This window comes from Delphinus delphis, chromosome X, assembly GCF_949987515.2.
Source record: "Delphinus delphis chromosome X, mDelDel1.2, whole genome shotgun sequence".
Lineage (NCBI taxonomy): Eukaryota > Metazoa > Chordata > Mammalia > Artiodactyla > Delphinidae > Delphinus > Delphinus delphis.
Window position 1 is genome coordinate 125423328 of NC_082704.1, and position 25500 is coordinate 125448827.

The window sequence follows — 25500 nt, forward strand, 5'->3', positions numbered from 1 at the left end:
TACAGAGTTGCGGCCACATCCAGAGATATATGCAAACCGGCAGGCGCTGTGTTTGCATCTCAGACACAAGGGGGGTGAGCAGCAAGATGACCGTGGTTGCTGTGGGCAGCGGCCCCGGTGCCAGGTCCCTCCCGGGCGTGGCTTCACCCAGGAAACACGGTGGCTTTATTTATTTATTTTTGTAATTTTTTTTTTTAAAAAAGAGCATAAATCAGCTCTCCTACAAGAGCTGGGGAGAAATATGTGTGAGGGGGTCAGATTACAAGCTGGACTTCTCTGCATGGACTTTTCATCAGCATTTGGTTTTCGAATCATGCAAATGTGTTAGTCCTCCAAGAATTAGCACATAAAAATCAGAGGCAAGGCCTAAACACTGGAAGCAAACCAAAGACCACGAGCCGATCGATCGGCGACACCACCTCCGGGCGACAACCGCAGTTTCTGTGACCGTGGACGCACCAATTCGTGGCTATTCTAAACAGAAGAACTGCAGACAAGCCACAGCACGGCCTGGCAGTTCTCTTGTTTGCAGTAACCTTGGTTTTGCTCCTTTGGGATGACGTCATGTACAGATCAGGACAGGCAAACAAGTACTATTGATGATCTTAGGAGCATGGCTCCGGGCGTAGGACACCACACAAGGACGGCGTTAGAAACACTGAGTAACTGCGCGGTAACGTCCCTATGGATGGAAATGCAAATAATTCAGCGTGTTCAATCCATTTCCCAGCTCTCTCCACGGAAGGGGTCGAGAAACACTGCCCTCCCAGCAATGGCAACTCCGCCTCTGAAAATGATTCCCCACCAACAGAACCACAGTTTCTGGGGAAAATGGACGATTCTGGAGAGGGAGAAGCAATGCAAAAGCCTGAGACGTGGTGACGTCCCGAAAGCAAGGAAACCTTCAGTGGTCGGCTGCGACTGTGACCTCATCACACACAGAGGCTGTGCCCACGCCCTCGTGGACCCTTAGCATCGTGACCTCACAGGATACTGTCCCCATCACACACAGCGGCTGCCTCCAGCTTTCGTTGGGATACGCTGCAGAATGGTTATCCATGCCATTTTTTTGGTCGGTTTTAATTACTGCTGTGGAAGGAGAGCCATTTGGTTGGACGACCCCCCTTACCTGTGACATGAACTCAGTCCCCGGCACCCCAAGGAGAGTCTGCCAACCCTGCCCCGAGTTGACAGCACAGCGACACCCAGCCCTACCACGCATCTGTCTTGCAGGCTTGATAGGTTCTCACCAGCAGGTGTGAACACTTCTCAGCCGTCCGGTCATGCAGGGCCCTGGCCAGGATGCACAGATCCGGCTCTGGAAGGCAGTCTTTAAAGAAATCTCCTGTGACCCAGGGCGAGTGCCCTGGGGTCAGCCTGCATCTCAATCCCGTTGGACCACACCAACACCCAGCAGGGAAAGGCCACCTGTATGGACCGAGCTTTCCCAGATCTTCCCAGCTGGTGACCTTTCAACCAGCCCCTGAACAAAAAGAAATCTCAGTGAAGACAGGACCATTCTGAACGATGTTTGGGGGCCCCTTTCCCTCCATCAGATCTGGACAATGGTTTTATTTTTATTTTGTTTCCGAAGGTCCCGTGTAAACAGACAGCATCCTTTAAGCCATGGATTTCAGGAGGTCCCTGGCAATGGATCAGAAGCTCCATTCCGATGAGTCAAACTGGACCAGCAAGGTCCATACGTGTTTCCCTGACTGAATAAAGATGCCCACGAGAGACTCTTACCTGTAGGTGATGGCCAACACTCAACTCTCCTACCATTTTTCCTGCAAGAAGTATCAATGTGGGAAGAGAGCTTGGATAGCGCTGAGCCGTACAGGGTTACCTCAGCTGACCTGTGTGGTCCATACTCTGCAAATTCACGGGAATTGGGGAGGATGTCTTGGATGACATAGATGCTATCCCCTGGATCTCTTTCTTGTGCTGAGTGTCCCCAGGAAACATGGACCCCAGAATATTCCCCCATGAGACAGGGCACGGAGAAGGAGGTTCCTCCAAATGGGTTTTCTTCCACTCAGTGAAGAAAGACAGGGGTTTTTCTTAGAAAACTATGGCCCAAGGGCCAAATTCGGTCAGGCGTCTGTTTGCCTACAGCCTGGAGAGAATGCAGACCCAGGAATGAAGGTCGACATGCCTGCACCTTCTACCAGCTGCCCTTGGGGGCCAATCGCAGACACCCAACCTCAACGGGGTAACAGCACATAATAAAGTAGAATTTCACTTAATTCCCCCAACCTCCAAAGTCTGCTTCTTCACCCCATTTTCCAAATGAGGCACCGAAGTAACACTGATCGTGTATCTCCAAGAAGTAGGAGGAAGACTCCCCAGGGGTGGGATTAGGGTTAAGATCAGGGTGAGGCACTGCCTCTGTGCACAAAATTTAAGGGGCCCCAAAACTTGGTATTTTAATACAATGGCTTTAGAAATCAACATTAGGGACTTCCCTGGTGGCACAGTGGTTAAGAATCCACCTGCCAATGCAGGGGACACGGGTTCGAGCCCTGAGCCGGGAAGATCCCACATGCCAGGGAGCAACTAAGGCCGTGCGCCATAACTACTGAGCCTGCGCTCTAGAGCCCGCGAGCCACAACGACTGAGCCTGCGAGCCACAACTACTGAAGCCCAGGCGCCTAGAGCCCATGCTCCGCAACAAGAGAAGCCACCGCAATGAGAAGCCCGCACACCGCAACGAAGAGTAGCCCCCGCTCGCCACAACTAGAGAAATCCCACGCGCAGCAACGAAGACCCAGCACTGCCAAAAATAAATAAAAATTAAAAAGAATTTTTAAAAAATCAGCATTAAGCCCCCCACACCCCCCAACAAATTCCTGATGGTCAAAATTTCAGAATTTTAAATATTTATTTTTATTTATGTATTCATCTAGGCTGCACCGGGTCTTAGTTGCAGCACGCAGGCTCTTTAGTTGTGGCGTGCAGACTTTTTAGTTGCAGCTAGTCTAACTGCGGGGTCTAGTTCCCCGACCAGGGATCGAACCTGGGCCCCCTGCATTGGGAGTGTGGAGTCTTAGCCACTGGACCACCAGGGACGTCCCCAAATTTCAGAATTTTCAATAAAGATGGTATCCAGCCCTTCAAGGACACGATTCAGCACATTCTTGTCACCTTGAAATCAGCCTATCGGATCCAGAGCTACTCAAAAGGAGATGATCCTTCGTCTGGATCAGTCAACATTTCGGGAGTGTCTACCCCACATCTGGCCCCAGATGCAACGCTGATGGCCTGTCCCATGAGATGCCATGAACTTGGCGGTGATTTTTTTTTTTAAAGATCTTTTGCTGTAGATCATTTTATTGAATTTGTCACAATATTGATTCGGTTTTATGTTTTGGTGTTTTGGCCATGAGGCATGTGGGATCTTAGCTCCCCGACCAGGGATCGAACTCACACCCTCTGCACTGGAAGATGAAATCTTAACCACTGGACCGCCAGGGAAGTCCCGTGCAGGTGATTTAAAAAAAAAAAAAAACATAATAGCGAGGGACTTTCCTGGTGGTCCAGTGGTTAAGACTGCACGCTTCCACTGCAGGCGGCACAGGTTCAATCCCTGGCTGGGGAGCTAAGATCCCACAAGCCGTATGGTGTGGCCAAAAATAATAATCATCATCATAGTGAATTTACAGCAGACCTAAGAGTGGATGGAAATGATATCCCCACCTGGTGTTTTTCTTCTGAGCGAGCAGAAAAATAGCACCACGCAAGGCCACTTTCCTCCATAAATGGAGGTACAGGGCGTCTGCTGGTTAGACCTTAGTTCCTGGGACAGCCCATCTCTGGGAGCCGCACCCCACGTTTCCAAAGCAAGAGGAAGTCCCTTCCAGCTCTCGGCAAAGCTGCTGTGGTCTCTGAGCCTTGGAAAGCCCGAGAACCTTCTCAAGCTTCTGCGTCAGGAACTGACCCCTGACCCTACCTTCAACCCACGTCATTTACTGTCATTCATAAGTGACCTGGATTTAGATGCCTGTGTGGGTGCCCTGCGGTGGCCGTAAGAAATGGCCACAGACCAGGAAAACCACCCTCCCCCATCCTGGAGACCAGACATGTGAGGTCAAGGTGTCCCAGGGCTGCGCTCCCTCCAGAGGCCCCAGGGGAGGGTCATTCCTGCCTCCTCCAGCTCCTGGGGGGCTCCAGGCGTCCCTGGGCTTGTGGCCGCATCCCTCCTCTCTGTGCCTTTGTCTTCTCGGGGCTTCTCCTCTGTGTCTGTGTCTCTCCTCTTCTGTGTCTTAGAAGGACCCTGCCATTGGATGTAGGGCCACCCTCCTCCAGGAGGACCTCAGCTCAGACCCTTCACTTCATCACATCTGCAAGCACCCTATTTCCCAATAAGGTCCCATTCGCAAATTCTAGCTGGACATGAATTTTGACGGGACAGTGTTGAACCCAGTACAATACTCAAGAAAGAATTAATTGCAAGAAAACAATATACCCTCCCAGAGTTTTCCATCTGTCATGACTCACAGTTCTAGGTTGAGGGGAAGTATATTTGGAGGGTGAAGGAACCCACTCTGACCATCCACTGCCGCCTTCTCCCACGCCCCCCCGGGACGCATGTTTCCCCGTGGACACAGACAGCACTTGGAAACCCACCTTCACAGAAGCCGATCCGTTCATCCTCCGGGAATGAGAAGTGCCTCTTTGCCATCTGGACCACGTCCGGGATGTCAAACACGGTGACCTGAGACCCCGGGTACAGAGACATGCACGCCTTGGCCAGAGCCCCGGAACCACCTGCAAGCGGACACAGGACGTGACAGGGTGGGGACCTGGGTGGTACCCACACTCTGGTCTCCATAGTTACAGGCTCACCTACAGGCCCTGGAATCTAGGGGGTCTTCCTGGTTGGGCCAACCCGCATGCCAACCTTCCACACAGACTCTGACCTGACTGTGTCCTCTCGTGCCAGGGCATCTGTCCACCCGAAGACAACAGCCAAGCAGAGGAAGCCCTGGGCAAATGCTGGAGTGAGATGTGCCCGTGGGTCCCTGTGGGGCACATTTCCAGGGGACGCCCCAGTGAGAAACAAGGGGGACCCTCCCAGACGCCAACGGCATGCACGTCCCAGGTCCTGGAGACCCTCCTGTCTTGCATTTTCACGCCCAGCTGGCCCCAAGGCAGAGCAATTGCAAGTCTGCTCTTGCCTAGAGGAACCTGCTACGAGCGAACATGGCAAAGACACCCCTTGTGCACCAGAGATGATTTTCTGAAGCCTCACATCCCTACCCGAAGGGCGACCCGTGCTTTCCGTCCCTCCTCTATGGGAAGGCAGTGCTGGGTCAGGAGGGAGCTGCGGGGTCTCCTGAAACCAGACCGAGGGTTGGTGCTCACCGCTGCCGTTTTGCCCTCAACCAAGCCCCACCCCCTTATCCCGTAAGACAGGGAGGACGACCACCCACCCAGTCCTGCGTCTGTTCTGGGAGCTTCCCAGTGTCCAACGCACAGGCGTGGCCGGCCTTCCTTCTCATCCCCGCTAGCATCACAACGGAGGAGTGACATCTGCCCCCCAGGACCCCAGTAAACTCTCCTGATCCTTGCAGGCTCACACGGTGTTTTCCTCCACCAGGAAGGCAGCGTGAGAAGACTCTGCTCTCGGAGTTTCAGCAGACCAGCCTGCAACCCCGCCCAGAGGATTCTCACTGCTGTCTACACGGAGAACCACATCTGTGTCCCACGCCCTCGTCCTTGGAGCCGGTGCTAGTTGGCTGCAGTGAAAGGAGCTAGGACCACAACAGCCTTTGGGAAGTGACAGAAAGATGCTCCCCACTGTCCTACTGGGATATCCATCTTCTTCCTTCGCTGGGTCACCGGGAACTATTAAAACCAGGGTGTCCTTGTGCACTGATGGTGGAGATGTAAATTGACGCAGCCACTATTGAGAACAGTACACAGGTTCCTCAGAAAACTACAAAATATAGTTGCCGTATGAACTTGCAATTCCACTCTTGGGCGTGTGTCCGGAGAAAACCATAATCTGAAAAGATCCCAAGATGCACCCCAATGTTCACTGCAGCACTGTTTCCACGTAGGACATGGCAGCAACCTAAATGTCCACTGACAGAGGAATGGATAAAGACGATGTGGTGCATATATACAGTGGAATATTACTCAGCCAGAAAAAGAATGAAATGATGCCATTTGCAGCCACATGCACGGACCTGGAGATTACCATACTAAGTGAAGCAAGTCAGAGAAAGACAAATACCATATGATATCACTTCTACGTGGAATCTAAAATATGACATAAATGAACTTATGTATGAAACAGAAACAGACTCACAGACACAGAGAACAGACTAGTGGTTGCCAAGGGGGAGGGGGTGGGGGAGGGAAGGAGTGGAAGGTCAGGATCAGCAGATGCAGCCTCGTATATATAGGATGGATACACAGCAAGGTCCTACTGCAGAGCACAGGGAACTACATGCAATACCCTGGGATAAACCATCATGGAAAAGAATATTAAAGATTGTATAAATATGTATAACTGAGTCGGTTTGCTGCACAGCAGATGGTAACACAACACTGTCAATCAACTACACTCCAATAAAATTTTAAAATATAAGCATAACCCTATCAGAGCAGGTGCTTGGGACCTGCCTGGCGGTCCAGTGGTTAAGACTCCTGCACTTCTACTGCAGGGGGCTCGGGTTCAACCCCTGGCTGGGGAGCTAAGAGCCCGCAGCGAGGCCAAAAAAAAAAAAGCAGGTGCTTGGCGTTACCTGTAGATGGCAGTGAAGAGCTCCTCGGAGGGAACCCCAAAGGCCTTCAGATACTGGTTCCTCCTGTCTCTGAAAACGGGGCGGGCATCACTCGGGTTCCGAGACTTTACTGCACATTAGGTACCGCACACTGGTGCTCACAGACCCTATCCTTACATCGCAGACAGAGCAAACAGGAAACAAGTAACCCAAGACACTCACGAATTCCTTTCTACTTTGCAAAAAATAACTGCACATTCAGAGCTGCAGGTTACCCGTCTTGCAGACCTGTCTGATGTGAGGAAAGAAGAAACGAGGAACAGTCTAAAGACGGTGTGTAAAGATGCCGTGAAATGAGGCGATGCCTCGGTCCAGGAGGACTCAGCCCCTGGCACCTGGGGTTGGGGCCATCCTTGTAGCTGGAGGGCCAGAGGGTCTACCCACAGCTTCCTGCTACTCCCCTGAGGCCGGTGGGGGGGGATTTCTGGGTCCTCCTGGGCCCCGCTGCCTGAGGTACAGGCGAGCTGGCTCCCTGCGGTGTGTCCTCCTTCCATCCTGGATCTAGTCTGGCCGCAGTCAGCCCCCTGCTCCTTTCATGGATATGAGGTGACGCAGCCTTCGGTCAGGTGAGGCATCTCTTTCCCACCTGACCTTCGGGAGACACTGATGAAAAATACACAGCAGCAGAAATGCGTGCCTCCGCGTGGGACCCAGATATACCAGCACGAGGCAGGAGGAAGAAGCCTGTTACTCTCTGTTGCTCCGAAAACAGAGGCTCCTTTTGCACGTGGGACAAAGCACTGAAGTCCCTCGGACCGACTCCAGAGGGTCCAGCAAGGGCTGCGGAGATGTGGCGGCACCGCTGGTTACTCGCACCCTCGGGCGGACTCCACTGGGCTGTGTCCAGCTCCTCACGGCTTCCTTCTTTAACTGAATGGGCCCCAAGGTCAAAACCTCAGGGGGCGTCCCCTTGAAATCGCGACATCCTGCTTCTCATAAAACACAAAGCTCGGAAGCTGGGGCGGCTGTCACCCCACGGTCGCGTGGACACAACTCGTGGGAGCTGACGGGGGGCTGGCCCCTTAGACGGGCGTCCACGCTCTGCCGTGCCACTGCCCCTACTGTGCCCTCTTGTCTGGTTGTGACACGAGACCCCTGACGCTTTGGTCTCCCTCAGAGACCTACTGAGAGTCCCCTTGGCTCCAAGCTGTGGGCCCGACCCTGACGCACTTTACGCACCGGCCCTGGGCCACCTGGAGACGCTCAGAACAGCATCGACGCCACGTGCGCGGTGAGTCTCACGTGGGTGTGATTTTGGAAGAGAAACGTGAAAGCAAACAGTGACGATAAGCGTGAATCTGATGAGCTGTACCTTTTCCAAAACCAGCGGCATAACTGGGTCCTCGGGTTCTCACGGCTAAGCTACCGGAGGCTCAAGATGGGGTTTAAGTTAAAATAATTAAGAAAGAAAATGGAGAGCCACGGTTCTCAACAATGTCAATGTCTTCAGTTGGTTGTCACAACTGGGGGAGGGGAGCTCCTGGCACCCGGTGGATGGGGACCAGGGAAGCTGCTGCACAGCCCACAGGGCCCGGGACGCCCACATCAGAGGGTCACCCAGCCCCGATGTCAGTCGTGCTGAGAAACCCTGACCTAGCATCAGAGATTCTCTCTATCAGTCACCTATTATAATTCCACCAGCTATCACTTATTGTCTATCTATCTATCTATTCAGCCAGGGTTCCCCAACCCCTGGGCCGCGGACCAGTACCGGTCCACGGCCTGTCAGGAACCGGGCCACACAGCAGGGGGCAGACGAGCGAAGCCTCATCTGCCGCTCCCCACGGCTCGCATTACCGTCTGAACCATCCCGCCATCGCTTGCGTTACTGCCTGAATTATCCTACTAGCCCCTCGCCCCGTCCGTGGAGAAACTGTCTTCCATGAAACCGGGCCTTGGTGTCAAAAAGGTTGGGGACTGCTGTATTCATCTATCTCTCTATCATCTATCTAGACCCACCTATCAATATTTATCATCTTCTATCAGTATTTACCAATAATGTCCATCCATCATCATCTATCTCTCAACCTATGCATATTACCTATCAATCATCTGTCAATATCTATCATCTATTGATCACTATCTATCAGTACTTATCTATCAGCATTTATCTAACAATATTTATCTATCATTAACATCTACCTATAGATTCACTATCTATAGATCCATCTATCTACCTATCATCTATCCATACCTAACAATAGCTATCATTTTATCAATATCTATCTATATCTATCAATCACCTATCAAACTGTCAATATTGTCTATCAATCATCTATCATCTATAATGTATCATTACTTATCTATCAGTATTTATCTAATAATATTGATCTATCAATATCTATCACTTATCTATAGCTCTATCCATCTGTCTCTACCGTAGTGATTCCCAGTTACAACTGATTTTGCCCCCAGGAGACACCTGTCAATGTCTGGGGACATTGTTGGTTGTCGCACTGGGGGGGGCGGTGCTCCTGGCACCTGGCGGGTGGAGACCAGGGAAGCTGCTCCGCCCCCCACAGGGCCCAGGACGCCCCACATCAGAGGCTCACCCAGCCCCACATGCCAGTGGGGTGAGGCTGAGAAGCCCGGTGTGCGGCACAGCCATCGCACGCAGAGAGCAGCACGCAGGGTTTCCCACCGTATGTTCCAGATTATCTTCCTGCTTTGCCCTGGGGCGCCCCCGCTTCCCCTGGAGACTCCTGAAGCACAAGGATTCTCATCACGACATCATTAGAGTAATCCCGTCGGTCGACACCAGGTGACCTCACACATCTGCTCCGGATTCCCAAATCTAATGATGTCGCGTTTGGTTCTACAAGAAACCCGGCATTTCGATTCCTCGGATGCCCTGAAAACCAGCCCCCAGGCAGCCCTGGGACTCAGGAGCGCCCCCGACACCGCACCCACCTGACAGCCGCGCGGCCAGGTGGCCCCAGCCCAGGTAGGTGGTCCTGGCCGCGTACAGCAGCAGGTCCTGCTGGGACTTGGGGCTGGCTCTGGCCAGGTAGGTGCTGGCGAGCTCTGTGTTTTCATACACAGCTGGAAACACACAGAACAGAGGAAAAAAAACCAAAAACCCATTAGATACCACGGCACCGCCGACATGCCGACACCAGCACTGGGAACACCCTGATGGAAACGCGATTCCTGCCTGGGACCACGGAAGCCCCAACAGCTGGACCCTCGTCCCGAAGGGCCGGCTGACCTGTGGGCAGCAGGCGCACCTGCTGGGTTCAGCTTCGGCAAATCCCATGGGAAGATCCGGCGGAGCGGTGAACAGCCAACGAGCCCGAGGGAAACGTATGTTACAGTCTGCGGACCTTTAAGCAACACCTGATTCTAAAATGGACATACGGGGGCAACAGCCCGACTCGTGCAGAGGAAACAAAGATCAGGGGAGAAAGGGGCGCTTTTTGGGTGAGCTCAGCTGTGCAGCAGGGACCCGAGCCTGGTGGGGCCATCATCTCCACAGGGTGCAGGACGCCCACAGCCCCCCGGGGCAGACGGCACCGTGCTCCCCAGCTGCGCCCTAAGCCACTCCAGCCCTCCAGCCCCCGACAAGGGGGGACAGCCCTAGGCATCTCGGGGCCACATGTCCAAACGGCTCATCCGGTGCCTGGGCCTGTCCTGGGGGCCCAGCTGTGGTGCTTGGGGTCCGGCATGGTCCTGTTCTTGGTCATGGCATCCCTCCCAGGACAGGAGCGGCTTGTCCCGCTCACGAGGAGGAAGGATCTAGCCTTTCATTTCTCCTGCACAATGCGTACCTGCCCAATGTTTGTGGGTCTCCACGGGGACCCCAGAGGCACAGCCGGAGTGGACGCTGCCGTCACGGGGCTTCCCAGCCTGTGCGCTTGCCCAAATCCTCACCTGCCTGGGCCGCATGTCAGCGGGAACCACAGGCTCCTCCCACCCCCAGGTGCTTCCCATAGAACATCCAGCATCCTCCACAGGTGTGTCCCGGCTGGGTCTCAGCATGGGCTGGGCATCCAGGGGCAGTGCTGCCAGTGGGGGCCGGGAGGGGGACCTGCAAAGCTTGTTCCCGTGGTGTGGCTGGTACCTGCTTGATTTCCAAGCCGGGCTATCTGAGCACCACCAACCCCTCAGATGATGTCTTCCTGTTCAAGTTAACTCGGCCGCACCCCAGAAATCCAACAGGTACACGAGTCCTTTGGCTGCAAGAAAAAAGCCCACCAGCTACCCACCCCCCCACCTCTGGTCCACCCACTCCTGTTCTATCAAGCCATAGTCCCTACACTTTGCAATTTCTCGGATTGACAAAACTCTAAAAAACCATCTGGATGACCGACATAGGGTTGACAGTTTTGAATCTTGCAAAGGAAGGACATTAAAAAAAAGAAAAAAAAAAAACCCTACCATCACCATCTTCCATAAGAGAAAAGCAGCTTCAACACCAAAATAATATACTCTCATCATAAATGGCAACCCCTGAACTGAACCAGTTCAGCTTGATGGAAAATTACTCCCTTGAGATTTCTTTTTTTCACATTTTTATCTTGTTCCTTGGATACTTCATCGGGGTTCCAGTGCATACACCAGCCTGAGGAAACCTCTAGATCCGGAGCTGGTAAATGACATCCTGCGTTTGCTCTCTGATTTTGGCCCTCTGCCTGTTTTTGTCAATAAAGTTTTATTGGAACCCTGGCCCACCACCTGTTTTATCAATAAACTTTTATTAGAACCCTAGCCCACCACCAATTTTGTCAATAAAGTTTTACTAGAACCCCGTTCCACCACCTCTTCTGTTAATAAAGTTTTATTGAAACCCTGGCCTACCACCTGTCTTGTCAATAAAGTTTTATTGGCACTCAGCCCCTCCCATTTGTTTGTCTCCAGCTGCTTGGGTGCGCCAAGGGCAGAGATGGGTGGCAGCTGCAGAGACCACACGGCCAGCCCACAAGGCTAAGAATACTTACTCTCTGGCCCTTTACAGAAAAAAAAAAAAAGTGCTGAGGGTGCACCTTTAAAATGCCTCCTTCAGAATAGCCAGGATGCTTACCTTTTTCTCTCCTCACTTCCACTTGAAGCAGCTTCAGGGACACACAGGCATCCAGCAGTAGCTCTGTCCCCCGGGAGCTGACGCCCAGACGTGCAGCCACTGCAGCCAAGCCCAGGGCCTCCGGGACCTCGGCCAGAAGGTCAAAGGCTCCCAGCTCACAGGCGGCGAAGAGAACCTCGGGGCAACGGCAGAAACCAGACTCAGCTTCAATTCTCTTAAGAACGAGAGACGCACACGCCATGGGGAGGGAGCGTGCATCTGCAAGTGCTCAGGGAAACAGGGCAGTTCCTCACAAAATTCAGCGTAGCACGACCACAGGATCCAGCAATTCCACTGCTGGCTGTAGACCCCAAAGAACCAGAAGTAGGGAGCCGGACAGATAGCGTGGACACCCGTGTGTTCACGTGAAGCATTCTTCAAAATGGCCGAAAGGTGGATGCCACCCAGGCGTCCACTGATGGACGGATGGACGGATACACAAAATACCGTGTAAAAACAATGGAACATGACTCAGTCTTAGAAAAGACGGGAATTCTGATCCAGGTACGATGTGGATGAACCTTGAGGACACGATGCCGAGTGAGAGAAGCCAGACACAGAAGGACACGTACCGGGGTTCCCTAGAAGAGTCACATTCACAGAGAGTAGATGGTGTGTCCAGGGGCTGGGGGAGGGGGAGTCAGTGTTTAATGGGGACGAAGTTTGGGAAGATGGGAGAGTTCTGGACATGATGGTGGGGATGGTTGCCCAGCAATATAAATGGACTTGAGGCCAATGAACTGTGCCCTGAAAAATGGTAGATTTTACAGTACGTCTATTTTACCACAATAAAAAGTTTTTAAATGACGCTTCCACCTTGCACCCACGAAGAGACTGCTCCTGCTGTTCCAGCCCTAACCCTGCCCCACGGGAGTGGATGGATCGGTCCCCAGGGAGGGGGGGCGCCAGGGCCCGGGGGGGGCTGTCCCCCTAGGGGCGGGGGCCAAGGGGGTCATTCGTGGGCTGGCCAGCCGGGCAGGAGCAAAGGTGTGGGAGCCTGGTAGGTCCAGGCGTCTGCAGCAGCTGCCCCTGCCCTGTCCGTCCACAGAAGCTCTTCACGGAACCTGCCCGGAACAGCAAGAACCTGTCCTGGGAAATGCACACCCCCCGTGAGGGACTCTGAGGTCCCCAAAGGGGACGCCCGAGGGATATTGAGGCGCACATGCAACCACGGGAAGCCACGCGTGAGTTTTCAAAATCCTATAATCCTCTCTCGCTGGTCACACTGGTCACCTGGGAGCAGAAATTCGGGGGATGGGGGACAGACAGGGCCTTCTGCGTTTTCGTTCCACACCCTTCCTTCTGCATTGTTTGCATTTTCCAAACAAGGAAATATACGCAGTCCTTTTTTTTCCTTAAGGTGTCAGTGGTGTTCCCTACCTGCTGGTGTCAAGAGTCTTAAGACGGTTTATTTTCTCTTTTTCTCTCTCCATCTAAAGAAGTGAATAGGGTGTCTCCAAATAATACAAAAAGGGTAAAAATAATGAATAAACCATCAATGCATTTTTCTCCCTCGCACACAAGGTTTGGGATAACATTGGCCATGAGAGGTGGATCCATTAACGCCCCACAAGGAGAGACAGTTATTTTTCTTTTTTCCAGAATTGTACCCTAGATTTCGGGTACAATTTTTATTTTTATGTTTTTGAAGTAGAGTTGATTTACAACGTCGTGTTAGTTTCAGGTGTACAGCGAAGTGACTCAGTTATATATAAAAGAATACACGTGTACATTCTTTTTCAGATTCTTCTCCCATATAGATTACAAAATATTGAGTATAGTTCCCTGCGCTACACAGTAGGTCCTTATTGTTCATCTATTCTTTTTCATTTTTAAAAATTAAAAAAAATTTTACTGGCGTGTAGTTGGTTTACAGTGTTGTCTTAAGTTTCAGGTGTGCAGTGGAGAGATGGTTTCTTGAGACAATGTGTTTCCCACACTTACGATTAGGTTTGTTTTAACAGTATAAAAATAAGACCTGTGTCTACGTTAACTAGGGAAGTTGCTGCTTCCCGACCCACGATGACACTGGAAAGCCCTCCAAATGCATGTGCGAGAGGGGAGTGTAATACTATTGTGTTAATTCCTAATTCTGCTATTAAGGTTCTAGTAACTGTTATTCTATTAAGGCAGCGGCGCTACCGATGTTGGGGGCTGGATCAACCTCTGATGTGGGGCGTCCTGGGCACTGCGGGGTGTGCAGCAGCAGCCCTGGTCTCCACCCACCGGATGTCAGGAGCTCCCCTCCCCCCTCCCCAGCTGTGACAAGCAAACATGTCCCCAGACACTGACAGGTGTGCCCCCGGGGGCACAGTCCCCACTTGAGAACCATTACATTAAAGTTCCATCAACTCTCACTCTACTAAGATTATATTTTATATTAACTCTCGTTAAGATTGTATCCATTCCTATTCCCTTAAGGTTGCATTAACTCTTACTTTATTAAGATTGAATCTACTCTTCCAAAGGTACTGTTGGTTGTTATCCTCTTAAGGTCGCATGAACTCTTACCGTATTAAGGTGCTAAGTTTTATCCTATTGAGATGGTATTAGCTCTTGCAGTGAGGTTGTATTAACTCTTGGTATAGTAAATGGCGATCACTCTTGTTCTACTGAGATGTTATCAACTCTCATTCCACGAAGGTTGTATTCAGATTTTTTCTATTAAGGTTTTATTAAGTCTCATTCTATTAAGGATGTGTTAAGGTATCTTCTCTAAAGATGGTACTAGTTCTTCTTCTGTTAAGGTTGTGTTGACTCTTGCTCTGTGACGTTTGCATTACCTCTTACCCTGTCATGACTGTATGAGCTCCTGTATTAAGGCTGTACTCACGCTTTGTGTGTGAAGATTTTACGAACTCTTATTCTATGTGGTTGTAGTAAGTTTTATGCTCTTAACGTTGGATGAACCTCTTGTATTGAGATTCTATTAACTCTTGTCCTATTAAGGTTGTATTATCTGATTAAGACGGTGTTCGCTTTCATGTAGTGAGGTTGTATTAACTCTTATTATAGTAGAGCTGTAATCACTCTTCTATCGAGAGGTTACTGACTTATTCTTTCAAGCTTGCATTCAGCTTTCTTCTACGGAGATTTTATTAACTCTCTCGTTCTGTTCAGGCTGTATTAAGTTTTATTCTAAAACTAAACTTGCATCTGCTCTGATTCTGTTACAGGTGACAGTACACGGCATGAAATTGCGTGTACCAAAGCGACTTTCCTCCCAAGAGTTATAAGCCACCGCACGCCCTGTGAGCACGCGGCTGGCACTGAGTAAAGAGCGGGCAGCCCCAGCCGGCTGGGGACGGGATGGGAGCACAGCCGGGTCACGTTTTCAAGCCAGGGGAAGGCAGCAAGTTACTCTGTTTTCTGTAAGGTCCTCTTCCCTATATCTCAGTGGCGCTAAGATAGGCGTCGTAGCCCAGGGGCATCCCCGGGTAGCGTTCGGGGGATCCGGACCTTGGATGGGGAAGATGCTTCACTCCCCTTTTCGGTCCACCCTTCCTGAATCTAAGCACCCCCCTCGAGGACGAAGTCCGCCCAGACCATGCATGTGTGACCACGTGGCCAGGAGGTGCTACACTGTCCTCAGGGGCACGACAGCAGCCGCAGAGACCGTGGGACCCTGCCGGCGGGCAGTGCCCTCCCTGAAGCCGGGGGTCTGGATGGACCACCAGCTGCAGAGAGCGCCCCGTCTTGCTGCCACAGACCCACACACCCCTCCCCTCCCGCCAGCGTGGCCAAGCTTGGGGCATCTCTAGGCCCCAAGGACAGTCAGCTGCCACGTGGTGAGGCTGTGTGTTCTCAACGGCGGAGCCTCACTCGAGAAAGCCTGGAGGGCTCGTGCTCTTCAGAGACACAGGCCCAGCCTCGCCCTCAAGCAAGCGGAGACTGACCTGCCCCTACCTGCTTCTGAGCGACTGCGCACGGCGAGCTGCACCACCTGGACCCCAAAGCGAGGACGGACCGGATTCCCAGTGAATCCGGCCGAAGGGCTGCCCCCGCCGCTCACAACCTCATTCAACACACCTGCCACCCCTGTCTCTCTACAACACAAAATCCAGCTCCAACTTCCCTCCAGTTTTCATTGAAGCAAAAATGCAAGTAACACAAGAATCACCTTTAACCATTTTAGACTAAACGGCTCAGCGGCGTTTAGCACATCCACAACGTTGTGTAACCGCCGCCTCCATCTGCTTCCAGAACCTTCTCACCCCCCCAGAGGACACCCCGTCCCCACGAGCCGTCACCCCCATCCCCCTCCCCAGCCCCTGGCGCCACAAGCCCACTTTCTGCCCGTCGGACTTGCCTGTCCTGGACGTTTCCCATGAACAGAGTCACACACCCTGGGACCTTCTGTGTCTGGCACTTTCACTGCACATAGTATTCGGCCACGAGAAGGGATGAAACACTTACGTCTACTACCTCCTGGGTGAACCTTTCAAAGCTGCCCCGATTTTAAACGCATCACCTTAGGGTGTAGCAGACGAGCACCCGTATTCCTCGATCACCAAGTGTTTGAAATAAGTTGACACCTGTATTCCAATAACCATCATTTCCTTTGTCATCTTATCTAGTTCAGGTTAAGCTTGCATCAACATCATTCTGAGATGGAGTCCGTGGGGGTCAACAGATCCCCAGAAGGGCCCCAGGCCCCGATGGCCAAGCTTCTGCACACAGTCTTGTCCAGAGTTCCCGGACATTCTCATCCCCCCCGGAGGAGAGCAGACAGTGCAGGTGACAGCCTCAGGCTGTCTACGCGCCCGGCCGCTAGCTCTCAGAGCCCCCCACCTGGGCGACCACGAAGGCGCTGGAATATTCCTCCAGGAGACCGCAGTTCTCCTCCCCAGGGGGAACCCGTCTTCCCTCCAGGCCAGCCTGGCTTGGAGGACCCCAACGTCCTGGCTTCGGGAATCACGGGTCTCTGAGCAAGCTGAGGGGACAGCCAGGGACTCAGTGCTGATGCCTCAAGCTCTTTGCTGGAGGCCCGGGAGTGAGCCCAAGATGGATTATTCTAGAAAATTCCATCAGCCTGATTAAGGGGAGGACAAAGCTTATGGGGACCCCCGGAGTTTCTGCTCACTCCTTCTGTCCCTGATGAGCACACAGCCCTAAAATCACCTGCACCCCCAGCCCCTGCCCGCCCTTGCACCATCAGCTGTGGAACTGGTCCCAAACCCGTACGCCCACTAATCCCTGGCGTTGATAACCCATTGGATGGATTGAACAGGCTCTGGGCCCTTCATATGGGGAGAGAGGGGGTGTATCAATTTTCTGGTGCAGCTGTAACAAATGACCACAAACTGGGGGGCTGTAAACCACAAACATTCATCCTCACCTAGTCCTGGAGACTAAACGTCTGAGTTCAAGGTGTCCCAGGGCTGCGCTCCCTCCAGAGGCTCCAGGGGAAGGTCCTTCCTGCCTCTTCCAGCTTCTGGGGGCTCCAGGCGTCCCTGGGCTCGTGGCCGCGTCCCTCCCGTCTCTGCCTCTGTCTTCCTGGGGCTTCTCCTCTGTGTCTGTGCCTCTCCTCTTCTGTCTCTTACAAGGACCCTGTCATTGGATGTAGTGCCACCCTCATCCAGGAGGACCTCATCTCAGACCCTTCACTTCATCACATCTGCAAACACCCCTTTTCCAAATAAGGTCCCGTTCCTGGGTTCTGGGGGTTACAACAAGGACATATGTTTTGGGGGGGGCCATCATTTAATCCGCTACACCAGGGTGATCAATTATTTCCACTGAAGGCGTTTCAATCACCAATGAACCATGGTGAGCCATGCTAATCCCAGAGGAAGCCCAGAACCCGCCCTAAACCGGGTCCTGCCATGGCCCAGCCCCGCTGGGGAGCTGCTCCCCCCTTTTCCAGCCATTTCTGACGCTCAAGTTTAAACCCTCAGAGCCCAGATGGGGGCTGCAGCTCCCCCCCCGCACCTGCCCCCGCCGTGGTGGCCCTCCTTTTTCCACCCTGGACTCCGGCAAGCAGGACCTCAGTGTCAGCTGAGCATGCCACGGTGGACACAGCCTGAAGGCGAGAGCGACGGGGGGACCCCTGGGAGGAACCCACAGGAGGCCAGAGGGACTGGCCTTGGACACCATTTGCTTGATTAAAATGCAAGCAGCCCTTTCTCAGCCAGATCCCCCTCGGCTGCAGGATCGATCCGGCATCTTCACTTAAGGCGATTAGTTTAGTAACGAGATTGAGTGATGAGAACGAACCTATGAAATTCAAGGTCGGGGCTTGGATTTACTCTTCCAGGGGCAGAAAGTGTTACCGACCGGGGTTCCCGGCCTCCTTAATCGATAGAAATTGATCAGAGGCCAGACAAGAAACTCAGGCAAAGCTTTACTGGGGTCCCTGCTGCAGCGGGGGGAGAGCGAGAACAAGTAACAGGTGCCCTTGCCCCCCCCCCCCGGGAGGGGCAGCTGGGTCCTTCTATGGGGTGAGGGTAGGGGTGGGTCCAGGGGTCGGGCTGGAGGGGAGGCTTAGGGGGTCTGCCCACCCCTTTGGTGGTGTGAGTGCAGGGGGCGTGCGCAGTGCCCTGCTTTGGTGGTGTGAGTGCAGGGGGCGTGCGCAGTGCCCTGCTTTGGTGGTGTGAGTGCACGGGGCATGCGCAGTGCCCGCTTTTGCTCCCGGCTCTTCGGAGGCCACAGGTGGGTTTTGGTCTCTTTGTATCTTTTGTCCAGAATTTGCCCCAACTGCGCATGCACGCAGTTATTTTTAGTCCCTTCTAGTTTCTTTGTATTTTGCTGCTCCAGGAGAGGTGTGTCCAGGTGCAAGCCCTGCAGCAAAGGGTCCCAGGTCCCAGCCTGTCTCAAAAGGACTTAGAGGCCACGAGAGCCCCAAGGTGCCTGGCCGTGCTGAGCTGTTCATTGGATCAGCATCTGTCCTGCACAGCCAGGCCCTCAACGCTCCCCATTTATACCGGAAGAAGGAAGACGGCATCCTGACAGAAGGCTATTCTCATCGGCCAGAAAAGAATTTATGTGGACGAGTGTTCTTTAAAAATGAGCCTAGGGGCTTCCCTGGCAGTGCAGTGGTTAAGAAGACTCCGCGCTTCCACGGCAAGGGGCGTGGGTTCGATCCCCAGCTGGGGAACTAAGATCCCACATGCCGTGCAGCGAGGCCAAAGAAAATAAAAGAAAAAAGCACACAGATATCCGCTGGAGAGGTTGCGGGTTCGGTTCCAGGCCACCCCAATAAAACAAATACTGTGAGTCATAGTAATAACATCAAAAACCATAGACACCATAATAAATAATTTAAAGGTTTGAAATGCTGCGAGAATGACCCAAATGTGACACCGAGACACAAGGTGAGCAGATGATGCTGGAAAAATGGCGCCAATAGCGCTCGACACAGGGGGGCCCCAAACCTTCCATTTCTAAAAAATCCACCATCTGTAAAATGCAGCAAAGCAAAGCATGACGAAACAAGGTCTGCCCATCCGTGGAAACTTAGGAAGAACCAGAACACCAAAGTAGCCTCAGGTGATCGCACGTACAGGCAGGATGAAAATGCACGGCCTGTTCTGGGCTGCGTGGCTGCCCTGCCTCTGTCTCCGGGGGTCCCTGCACATCAGTGTTGAAGACACACACGTGCAGGACAGAGACGGCTATCCCCACTGCTCCTCTGCTTCTCAGTACACGAGCTTGCAAACAGCCTCTTCTGCTTTCACTGCAAACAACCATACGCGTTCTAAAGCCATCTCTAAATCATATGGTCCAGTAAAACACTGACTGGTAAAGATCCATGCACCCCAACGTTCATAGCAGCACTATGCACAGTAACCAGGACACGGAAGCAACCCAAGTGCCCATCAGCAGAGGACTGGATAAAGAAGATGTGGCGCACATACACAAAGGAATATTACTCAGCTGTAAAAAAGAATGAAACCATGCCATTTGCAGCAACATGGTGGACCTAGAGATGATCATACTAAGTGAAGTAAGTCATCCAGAGAAAGAGAAATGTCATATGATATCACTTATACATGGAATCTAAAATATGACACAAACACCTATGAAACAGAAACAGACTTCACAGACGTAGAGAACAGACTTGTGGTAGCCAAGGGGGAGGGGGTGGGGGAGGGATGGAGTGGGAGTCTGGGGTTAGTAGATGCAAACTATTACATTTAGGATGGATCAACAACAAGGTCTTACTGTAGAGCACAGGGGACTATATTCAATATCCTGGGATAAACCATCATGGAAAAGAATATGAATAAAATACATATATACGTATAACTGAAACACTTTGCTGTGTAGCAGAAATTAACACATTGTAAATCAACTCTGCCTCAATAAAATAAATTTTTTTTTAAATCTCTAACTTAAACGTAAGCACAAATGTAAAAAGCTTCCGGCTTTTTAAACACTCCCAGGGCTGACGTGCAAGGAAGATGTTAAATCAGAGATTCAACGTGATCTAGTCATTAGGTGAGAAATGGTTGTATCAATTCCAAAATGTACATTTAAAAAACCCAAACACTTAACATCTCTGAAATAGGGATGTTGCACTGGGTTGAAGACTGTCCCCCTAAAATTCCTGGAACCTCAGAAAAGACCTTATTTGGAAATGCAGTCTTTGCGGGTGTGATGCAGTGAAGGGTCTGAGATGAGGTGGCCTCCTGGAGGAGGGTGGCCCTACATCCAATGACAGGGTCCTTCTAAGAGACAGAAGAGGAGAGACCCAGACACAGAGGAGAAGCCCCGGGAAGACAGAGGCACAGAGGGGAGGGATGCGGCCACGAGCCCAGGGACGCCTGGAGCCCCCAGAAGCTGGAAGAGGCGGGAAGGACCCTCCCCTGGAGCCTCTGGAGGGACCTCGGCCCTGGGACACCTTGACCCTCACATGCCTGGCCTCCAGGACTGGGGAAGGATGACTGTTTGTTATTTTAAGCCCCCAGCTTGTGTCCATCTGTCACAGACGCCCCAGAAAACCCATACAGATTTCTCACCAGTAGCGGCGAGTCACGGATCAGTGTTGGACGGCAGCGTTCCTGTTTCAGAGGTGCACCCCTCACTCTGCGCCTTGCAGCGGGTGGGGTCCAAGGCCGAGGAGATACCGAGCTGGTGTAAGGACGACGCATGAGCAGGAGAGACGCCCCGGGCTGTGAGCCGCGTGGGCCTAAGCCTGGAGAGGCCGAAGCATGGCGGGTGGGCGGCGGCCACGCCATCCTCTGCTCCCAGCCGCGGCCCAGGAGGGCGGGGCTGGCCGATGTCTGGGGAGCTGTACACCCTCCAGTCCCTGAACCAAACCAGCCTTCTAAACCTTTTCAAAGATCGAGGCGCCCAGGGAACTGTAACCGAGTAGGAGCCTCTGGGGCCTTCCGGGACAGACCCCTCCCCCATGCCCTCTGCCGTAGCTCCTCCCTGAAGTACTTAGATAACAGTATCTGGTGCACGTTTCCGGAGTTGCTCTGCAGAGGCTAAAACCACCACCAAGTGGAAGAAATTAACTACCTGATGATCATGAGCACACAGCCCCCAGAGCTCCTGGCAGCTGAGGACTGATGACGTGAACCCCTGTGACCCTGTCCTGGTCCCTCACCGTCAGGCAATCCGAGAACTGTGCAGGAGCCGATCGCACATCCTGGGACACGCCTACCGTGCTTCGCCTTTAAAAACGCTTTGCCGAAGCCCTTCGGGGAGGTCGGGTTTTTCGAGCACCAGCCCTGTTCTCCTTGCTGGGCCCTGCAGTGAGGCTGCACTTTCCTTCGCCACAGGGGTGAAGGAGACTGGCTTTACTGCACACAGGACCCGAGTTTGGCTCCGTTACTGAGTTAGACCAAGAAGCCGGGAAAGGAGAAATCAAAGAAAAAGCCAAAACACCAGATCCTTAGGTTTTCATTCGTGTAAAATGCACGTAACATAAGACTGACCCTTTTAACCATTTCAGGTAAACAGCTCAGAAGCGTTTAGGACCTTCACAGTGTTGTGCAAACATCACCTCTATCAAACCTTCTCATCCCCCCCAGGAGACCCCGTCCCCATGAAAAGTCACTCCCCCTCCCCCTCCCCCAGCCCCCGACAGCCATGGATCTCCTTTCTTGTCTCTGTGGATTTGCCTGTTCCGGACGTTTCCTATCAGTGGAATCACACACTGTGTGTCCTTCTGGGTCTGCTTCTCTCACCGAGCATCGTGTGCTCAAGGTCCATCCACGTGGCAGCCTGTGTCAGGGCTTCGCTCCTTTTCACGGCTGAGTCATATTCCACTGTGTGCACGGGCCCCGTTCTGTGTATCCATCCATCCATGGACACTTGGGCTGTTTCCACATTTGTCGCCGTTGTAAATACTGCCGTTATGAATATCCCTGTACAAGCTTTTCTTAGATGACTGTTTTCAGTTCCTCTGGGTGTACACTTGGCAGTGGGATGACTGGGTCCCACGGTACGTCTATGTTTAACTTTTTAGGAAACTGCTATACTGCTTCCCACGGCAGCTGCCCTATTTACATTCCCACCAACTGTGCACAGGGACCCAGTTTCCCCACATCCTTGTCAGTGTTTATTTCCCTTTTATTATTACTATCAGTGGTGGTGACTAGTAGTCCTAGTAGTACTGCCGTTCTAGTGGGTTTAATTGAGCAAATTGTTTGCTTTTTAGTGTGGAGCCTGGGGCCGCAGGATGATTTAACTTGCTGCCCTAAAGCAAGAGGGAACGTGATTGGAGAAGGGCGAGTTCAGACGTACTTGGAGACCACCTGGTTGGTATTCGTTACTTGCAGCTCCTGTAATACCTCAGACTGGGGGCTTATAAGCAACACACACTGATTCCTCACGGTCCTGGAGGCTGGACGTCCGAGATCCCGGCGAGGGCAGATTTAGCATCTGGTGAGGACCCTCCTCCTGGTTCCTAGATGGACGTCTTCTCACTGTGTCCTCACACGGAGGAAGCGGTGAGGGAGCTCCCTGGGGTCTCTTTTCTAAGGACACTAATCCCATCCACGGGGGCTCCACCCTCATGACCTCATCACCTCCCAGAGGCCCCACCTCCTGACACCATCGCCTTGGGGGTAAGGGGCCCCCCACAACACGTCTGAATTTGGGGGGACGCGAACGTTCCGTCTACAGCGCCTGGGTGCGAGCGTTCTGACGGGGCGGTGAGGGTGGTGGGAGTGTGAGGGCAGCGCCTGAGTTGCAGGGCAGGAGAGAAGACCCTCCTGCAGGGGTTTTATGGACGAGAGCAGAGATGGGGGGACTCAGGCTGAAGCGGGTGTGGGGAGACACGTACACAGCTCGGGGATGGAGACGTCAGCCTGTCTGTGCGCTGATTGGAGGGGCCTGATGAGAGAGGCGGGTACGTATAGCACCCGGGAAGGGCCTGCCCGGAGGAGGGGGCTGGGCCTCGGGCATGCCATGTGCGAGTGGGCAGTGGGGCAGGTGGGAGGGGCTGGAAGGGACGCTCCACGAAGTGCACCCCCTCCTCCGACAGAGCACGAGCATCACCTGGAAAACACCTGTTACAGGAGCTCCGCCCCCCCCCCAACACACCTGCCGCGTGGAATCCTGCCTTTTCCTCTCACCCCGAGGTGAGCCCAGAACACCTGGAAGTTTGAAACCAGACCGCCATCCCGGGGGAGGGGTCTTTCAGGTACCCGCTACGCTTTTTTTTTTTTAATATCATCTAAATGCAAAAGCAAACGGTGCAATGCTTGGCATATAATAGACGTTTTTCCAATTTGCTGCAGTCTTTAGAGTGTCTGATAGACCCTGAACACCCTAGCGATTTAATAACTATATCCATCCACTTAAAACCCCACAAGACAGTGTGTTTAAAATAATAATGTCGTGCGGTTTCCTTTTCTAGTTCTATCCACGTTCTCAACTCACTTCTCTCCCCGCCAGGATTCTGGGCTCTATGTTTTGTGCTTAGAAATGTACCTGGTCATCCCATCATACTTGTGAAGTAAGATGTCTGTACACGAGGTGGCGGAGGTTAACTAGCCTTCTCGTGGTGGTCGTTTTGCAGTCTACACAAAGTTCAAACCAATGTCAATTATATCTCAATAAAACTAGAAAAAATAGAATATATACATTGAAATTGTACGAGAATTTACGTTTTTTGGGTTTTTTACTGTTAACAGAAGGTTTTATGTGTTTTCTGTGCTCTGACTCATCGTGAGCAGGTGTATAAATGAAAACTTTGCAAATGTTAATAACTGATGTTCGACTGGAAATGCGTCCTCTAAACGAGGTGGACAGGGCTTCCTCTCATGATGGCTCAGAGTGAACTTTCTCCCGGTTTTCCTGGGGTCTGGGGGAACCTGGTTCATGTACTTGGTGGGAGCAGAAACATGGACAGAAGGGTGTCACTTCCTTTTTAACAATCTCCCAGCACACACCTCCAGGAGGCCCTTCTTCCGTTCCGCTGTCACCGTGTCGCTCCCAGACCCACCTCTCCAGGTGACACTGGGACCCTAGAAGCCGTGTCACCTTGGGGAGCAGAGCCCAAGTATGAGGAAGGAGGAGGCACAGTGCCTCCACGGGGGCCACGAGAGGGAGGAGAAGGGGGACGCTGGAGCCAGGCACATTCCCAGGACGATCAGTTACAAGAACAAGTTTAGAGCGAAGCCGAGGACTGAGAAATGGACCCGACCCCCTTCAAACCGTGTGTGCATCAAGGACCCCGTGAGCTTGCATGAAGCCCCACGTGGGAGATCACAGGGCAAAGACAGGAAGTGGGGACTCTAGCTGGCAAGACAGCAGCCTAGGTGACTCAGGTGAGTCGGCGGGGTTTCCGCCGTGTGTGTTGAGCAGGGATAGGCATGGTGAGGAAAAGCACAGGTGCCTGGAGGAGCGAGGCATGGTTACAGTGGTGACACCCTCCTCTTTGGCAGAACTTTAAAAATCCAGATAAGTAAAAGCAACTACAAAACGAAAGCAGGTCAAAAATCCCTTTGCATCGATAGTCGCCTGTCAGATGCAGGGTTTGCAGGAGTGAAGATGGCAGAGAAAGGGGTGAGTCAACTGCCCGACGCCACGTTAGCCTCGTTCTTCCCTGGAGCCCTCCCTGAGAGCTCTGCGCCTTTCCTCATGTCCCAATCTCTCCTCGAATGCAGGTCGCTAGGTTCCAGAGGACACAAGAGCCACAGTCAAGTCCCAAATCCCAGAACACCTGGTGACCCCCAGGCCCTCAGGTCTGGAGAACATCTCCGCCGGGTGAAACGGATAAATTGGGGGTGGATTTTATTTACCTACAATGAGATAATGAGCCCACTCGGCTAGAACGAGGCTCAGGACAAAATGCTGTGAGACAGACAGAAAAGGAGAAGCAAACCTCCCATTCATTCACCCCAGAAGTTGGCAGGACAACGCTTCTAGGGTGGAAACCTTCCATTTCCTCAATGAACGTGTTCCTTACTCACAGCGCCCTTGATTACAGTCTAGTCACCTCAGAACTAAGAAAAATCCTGGTTTGTGAAGATAAAATCGAATTAGTTAACAGACGTGTTTCAATTAATCTCTATTTTTTATCGCTAACAACTCCTACAGAAAACAAGAGAACTTATAGAAAATAAACGAAAGCACAATTGTCCCTCGGTATCTACGGGGATCCGTTCCAGGACTCACCGCCGGTACCAAAATTCGCCGATGCTGCAGTCCCAGAGTCCACCTCCCGGATCCATGGTTTCGCACACACGGCTT

General features: G+C 52.5%; 1 protein-coding gene across 1 annotated transcript; it reads right to left on the reverse strand.

The window, feature by feature from the left end:
- Nucleotides 1–1211: 1211 nt before the first annotated feature.
- ASMT (acetylserotonin O-methyltransferase) lies at nt 1212–25481 on the reverse strand. The gene is made up of 9 exons (XM_060002090.1): nt 25426–25481; nt 20877–20986; nt 16642–16751; nt 11812–11986; nt 9698–9833; nt 6753–6815; nt 5260–5335; nt 4627–4861; nt 1212–1345 (listed from the first exon to the last, which is right to left on the reverse strand). The coding sequence occupies exons 1-9, from the start codon at nt 25479–25481 to the stop codon at nt 1212–1214; spliced, it is 1095 nt and encodes a 364-aa protein (XP_059858073.1).
- Between the last annotated feature and the right edge of the window lie 19 nt (nt 25482–25500).

Excerpts from the sequence above, each read along its gene's own strand:
- ASMT (XM_060002090.1), bottom strand. The coding sequence starts at position 25,481 with ATGGATCCGGGAGGTGGACTCTGGGACTGCAGCATCGGCGAATTTTGG. Across the intron at positions 20,987-25,425 it reads GGCGAATTTTGGTACCGGCG|GCTTAGGCCCACGCGGCTCA; the intron begins GTGAGTCCTGGA and ends CGGCCTCTCCAG. Across the intron at positions 16,752-20,876 it reads CACCCGCTGCAAGGCGCAGA|GACGTTGGGGTCCTCCAAGC; the intron begins GTGAGGGGTGCA and ends TCCCGAAGCCAG.